The 5451-nt window shown below is 46.9% G+C and overlaps 2 protein-coding genes across 3 annotated transcripts in view; one reads left to right on the plus strand and one right to left on the minus strand.

Moving 5' to 3' along the window:
* LOC102827504 overlaps positions 1-1471 on the minus strand; it is a 5107-nt gene extending 3636 nt beyond the window's left edge. Inside the window, exon 1 of the mRNA XM_006876791.1 lies at positions 1283-1471. Coding sequence (XP_006876853.1) covers positions 1283-1471 — 189 coding nt within the window. The remainder of the gene's footprint in view (positions 1-1282) is intronic.
* Positions 1472-3860: 2389 nt separating this feature from the next.
* Positions 3861-4406, plus strand: LOC102822171 (keratin-associated protein 12-2-like). Of its 2 annotated transcripts, none has more exons than XM_006876778.1 (2): positions 3861-3920; positions 4062-4406. In XM_006876778.1, exons 1-2 carry the CDS (start codon positions 3861-3863, stop codon positions 4404-4406), a joined length of 405 nt encoding a protein of 134 aa, XP_006876840.1. The 2 variants fall into 2 exon arrangements, with proteins under 2 accessions (XP_006876840.1, XP_006876841.1); XM_006876779.1 differs by having other exon boundaries at positions 4149-4406.
* Positions 4407-5451: the final 1045 nt, after the last annotated feature.

Genomic DNA, 5451 nt, shown 5'->3' on the forward strand with positions numbered 1-5451 from the left:
AGGTTGGCATTTTAAGCTCACCAACTGCTCCTTGGAAACCCTATACAGGGTCTCCAAGTCACTTAAAAACAAAAACTCCTCTCCCTTAGGGGTCTCTTGATCTAGAAAGCCACAGGAACCCTTTGTTCAGGGTCAGTACACCCACATCTTCCTTAACCCACCTGACTCTCACCTGGATGCCAATTTGGAGACATGTGGAGCAGGGGCGTCAGTACTCCTTGTCAGGTATCTCTGGCTTTTATGATCACAGTAAAGACTTGATTGAAGTCTTGACTGTTACTATCATTTTGGCTTCTTCTCTTACTCAGCGTTTGGACCGCTTACAGCTCAGTTCAGCCCTCTCAGGTCAGTCCTTTGCTATTGAAAATGTTTCAGCTCCATAATAGGAGGAGAGTTCATGAGGATTTATTATTATATTTGTTGTTGTTGTTAAGGCCTAGCCAGTCTATTCCAACCCATAGTGACCCTGTATAGGGTTTCTGAAGAGTGGTTGTTTAGCTTGAACCAATGACCTTGTGGTTCAAACTGACTTTACATCTCAGCACCTTAACCCACAGCATCACACCAGGACAGGGAATTCACCTTAAAATGTCTTCATAACAAGAATATTGGTGATATTAAGGGCCATTAAGTAGGTTCCAACTCAAAGCAATCCTTTGTACAATTTCCAAGGAGCGCTGGTAACTTTGAACCAACAACTTTGTCATTCAAACTGACCTTGTGGTCCAGTGCTTATCTTACATCATCACACAAGATGCAAAAATATGTAAATAATAAAGAAAGACAATAAACATTGAGCTGGTCATGGAAAGCACAATTTATTGAACTGATGTGGGGTGTGGTTTCCCACTAAAGGTAGAGAAGGGCGCTGGGAGGCAGGATTTTCTCTGATATGATGGGCAGGGAGAATCCAGATGATTCTGCCACATTCCCTCCTTAGTGTTCTGGGGCTCAATGAGCATATTTTCCAACAATGCAATGCATATCACCTCGGAGAAAACTGTGATTTCTTCTAAGAGGGTTTCTGGAATGGACCCATTTCACAACAAGTGGCTAGTGTGGAGACATGTGTTCAGCAGCAAGCAGGACTGCCACAGGTGATGGGTTTGCAGAGAAGAGTGGAGCAGGAGGGCTGGCAGCTGTCAGAAGACTGGCAGGAGGAGGCCATACACATAGTGGGCTGGCAGCTCATGGACATGCACACAACTGGCTTATAGCTGACGGGCACACACACAGCAGGTTTGCAGCTGACGGGCACACACACAGCGGGTTTGCAGCTCACGGGCACACACACAGCAGGTTTGCAGCTCATGGGCACACACACAGCGGGCTTGCAACTCACGGGCACACAGCTGGCTGCCTGGCAGGAGCTGGGCACACAGCAAGCCAAGCTGCAGGAGGAGGGGCAGCACGGACACTGGGAGCCACCAGAACAGCAGCTGGCAGCCCCACAAGGTGACTGGCTGGACATGGGTTGGCACAGCAGGGTCATACAGGAGGATGGTGGGCTGCAGCTGGAGCTCATGGAGCACGAGGGTGAGCAGCTGGTGGTGGGAACACAGCACAGGGATGAGCAGCTGGCCGGCTGGCAGCCTGAGGAGCAGCAGGTGTGGCACATGGTGGGTGTGTGGCTGGAGCTGGTTTCAGAGAGGAGGTGGGGGCAGGCCTGCTGGCTACTTCTGCTGAACGGCCTTTATAGTCCTGGCACACAGGCATCCACGCAACACACAAGCACAACTATTGCTTTCCTTGTTTTTGCTTCCTCCAGGCTGTCTCCCAGGATCTTATATTTTTCTGTTGTGGAATTTTCTGTTTTGGCATCAGCTTCATAACTAATTACATCCTCTTTACATTCTTGTTTCAATTGAAATTCTGCCCATCCGTCTTACTGGCTCTGTGTGGATTCTGTCTCACTCCTTAACATTCCCCCTGTGCTACTTTTAGATCCTTCTAAAAACAAGGATCTCCAGATTTACTTCTATCTCCATATCTTCAAACAACTACAAATAATAAACTCTTCCTAAGGACCAGGAGTCCTGGTGTGATGCCTTAGGAAAAGCACTCCACCTCAATGTCAGTTTGAACCACAGGTCTGCAGTTCACACTCACCAGTTGCTCCTTGGAAACCCTATAGTGAGTTGCAATCAGTTGGACCCGACTCCACTGCATTTAACAGCAACAGCAAGTGCCAGGAGGAGTTCTGGTGTCACACTGTAAGATAAGCAATGCACTGACAACCATAACATTGGTGGCTCAAACCCACCAGAAGTTCCTTGAAATCCTATACATGGTCACTATGAGTTGGAACCAACTCGATGACACTTTATAATGACAAGAATAACAAATGCTAGAAAGGGTCCATGGTAAATGAAGGAGAATAAAGGACTGTTTTCTGGTCTTTATGTTTCCCTAAACTGGAAGATGGAGTTGATAACTGACTGACACGAGAGAGGGTAGAGACGATAAGTGAAGAATGAAGGATGGTGGTCTTGGAGGACTCCTTTTTTGTACCCTGGTCTTCAAAGAGCTCCTAGTAGGGGAATCAACATCTTTGGACATCCTCAAAGAAAGCAAGACTCTTGCTATTCAGGGCTCTGAGTTGGGCCATGCATGTGAACAAGGAGGTGTGTGGAGTGCCAGGGTAAATGGAAGGTCACCCTATCTGCTGGGGAGCTGTGATGGGAGAGACTAGAGCTCGGTAATGAAGAACCAAATAAAACAAGTAGTTATTGATCAAATAACTGGTGCCAGACTAGCCTTCTAGTCAACTGCACAATTGTAAAGAATTTTCTAGTAAATATTTTAACACAGTCATGAACAATCAATATGAGACTTTAATTTCAGAAAGAAGGAAAACTCAAATTAACTCCCCAAATGCAGTGTAGTGATCAAGAATCTAAGAAGAACATAATACACCTGCCCTGTGGAGGAGAAAGATGCTTTGGGGTAGTTAGTGCATCTGTAATCTGTGAGCTGTTCCCATACCTCTAGGGCAGGGTTCCTGTAAATCTATGAAAGAAGATGGAATCGTACAAGTTTAGAGCAAGACTGTTGTTGTTATGTGCTGTGGAGTTGGTTCTCCCTCATAGCGACCCTGTAAAGGGTTTCCGAGGAGGTAAATCTTTATGGGAGCAGTAAGCCTCATCTTTCTTCCATGGAATGGCTAGTAGTTTCGAACTGCTGACCTTGAGGTAAGCAGACCAATTCTTAACCGCTACACTACCAGAGATCCTCAGAGCAAGACTACTGAGGCTTAATCAGATAGAAGTTAGTACTATAGAAATTGAGAGAAGAATCCCAGTGATAACCAGCAACTGATTACACACCATACAACTGCTTGCAACTCTGTATAGGGTTTCCAAGGAGCAGCCAGTGAGTGTGAATTACCGACCTGTGACTAAAACCGACCTTGAGCTGGAGTGCTTATCCTAAAGAACCACACTAGGACTCCTGGCACTTAGGAAGAGTTTATGATTTGTTGTTGGAAGATGTGGAGGTAGGAGAATTGAATCTGGAGATCCATGATTTTGGAAGGATGTAAAAGTAGCACAGGTGGAATGTTAAGGAATGAAGTAGAATCAGACACTGCTGGCAAGATGGATGGGCAGAATTTCTGTTGAAACAAGAATGTGAAGAGGATGTAATTAGTTATGAAGGTGATGCCAAAACAGAAAATTCCACAACAGAAAAATAAGATCCTGGTAGACAGCCCACAGGAAATACAAACAAGGAAAGGGATAGTTGTGCTTGTGTGTTGCGTGGATGCCTGTGTGCCAGGACTATAAAGGCCATTCAGCAGAAGTAGCCAGCAGACCTGCTCCCACCTCCTCTCTGAAACCAGCTCCAGCCACACATCCACCATGTGCCACACCTGCTGCTCCTCAGGCTGCCAGTCGGCCAGCTGCTCACCCCTGTGCTGTGTCCCCACCACCAGCTGCTCACCCTCGTGCTCCATGAGCTCCAGCTGCAGCCCACCATCCTCCTGTATGACCCTGCTGTGCCAACCCATGTCCAGCCAGTCACCTTGTGGGGCTGCCAGCTGCTGTTCTGGTGGCTCCCAGTGTCCGTGTTGCCCCTCCTCCTGCAGCTTGGCTTGCTGTGTGCCCAGCTCCTGCCAGACAGTCAGCTGTATGTCTGTGAGCTGCAAGCCCGCTGTGTGTGTGCCCGTGAGTTGCAAGCCCGCTGTGTGTGTACCCGTGAGTTGTAAGCCTGCTATGTGTGTGCCCATGAGCTGCAAACCTGCTGTGTGTGTTCCCGTCAGCTGCAAGCCAGTTGTGTGCATGTCCATGAGCTGCCAGCCCACTATGTGTGTGGCCCCCTCCTGCCAATCTTCTGACAGCTGCCAGCCCCCCTGCTCCACTCTTCTCTGCAAACCCATCACCTGTGGCAGCCCTGCTTGCTGCTGAACACATGTCTCCACACTAGCCACTTGTTGTGTGAAATGAGTCCATTCCGGAAACCATCTTAGAAAAAAATCAGTTTTCTTCCCGGTGATATGCATTGGATTGTTGGAAAATATGTTCCTTAAGCCCTGGAACTCTCAGGAGGGAACATGGCAGAATATCTGGGTCCCTCCCTGCACATCGTCTCAGGGAAAATCTTGTCTTGCAGCACCCTTTTCTGACTCTAGTGGGAAACCATACCCCCACATGAGTCCAATAAATTGTGCTTTCCCTGTCCAGCTCTCTGTCTCTTTTCTTTTTATTTCCATGGTTTTGTATGTCTATTTTGGGGGAACTTGGTGGCTTCATATGACAAGTACTGGAGTTTGAACCACAGTGTATGCTGTTTGAGCCCACCAGCCACTCTGTGGGAGAAAGATGAGGCTTTCTCTTCCCCCAAAGATTTTAAAAGCCTTGGAAACCCTATACAAAGTCTCTATCAATCAGAATTGACTTGAAGACTCATAACAACAGCAATAATTTTTGCTATGATAATGTCCTTGTGTAGTCCTGTGTGATAACTACTGGATTATTAATTAAAAGTAACTGGTTCAAATACAGTAGCTGCTCCTTAGCAATCCCATACAGGTTCATTTTAAGTTGGTACTGATGCAACAAAACTTAACAACAAAAACAAGAATAACAATTCTTGTTATGAAGGCATTTTATGGTGAATTCTGCCTTCAGCCATACCTTTTTGCATTGACTCACAGAGAGGTAAATGGTCTTTTGTTGGGGCAGAAGTTAGCTCTCAACCACAGACACCTCCTCTCTTCACATTGTTTTTGTTGTCAGGTGCCATCGTGTCGGACCGTCCCATAGCAACCTTATGTACAGCAGAATGAAACATTGCCCGATTCTGGGCCAACCTCACTACTGTTGCCATGCTTGAGTCCATCGAGCTGCCACTTGGCCAACCCATCTTGTTGGGGGTCTTCCTCTTTTTCTCTGACCCTCCACCTTACCAAACATGATATCCTTCTCCAGTGACTGGTCCCTCCTGACAATA

Source organism: Chrysochloris asiatica, unplaced genomic scaffold (genome assembly GCF_000296735.1).
Source record: "Chrysochloris asiatica unplaced genomic scaffold, ChrAsi1.0 scaffold00415, whole genome shotgun sequence".
In the NCBI taxonomy this organism is placed as follows: domain Eukaryota; kingdom Metazoa; phylum Chordata; class Mammalia; order Afrosoricida; family Chrysochloridae; genus Chrysochloris; species Chrysochloris asiatica.

Coding starts and splice junctions, on each gene's coding strand:
- LOC102822171 (XM_006876778.1), top strand. CDS start 3,861: ATGTGCCACACCTGCTGCTCCTCAGGCTGCCAGTCGGCCAGCTGCTCA. Junction 3,921..4,061: donor GCTGCTCACCCCTGTGCTGT/GTCCCCACCACC, acceptor GGTGGCTCCCAG/TGTCCGTGTTGCCCCTCCTC.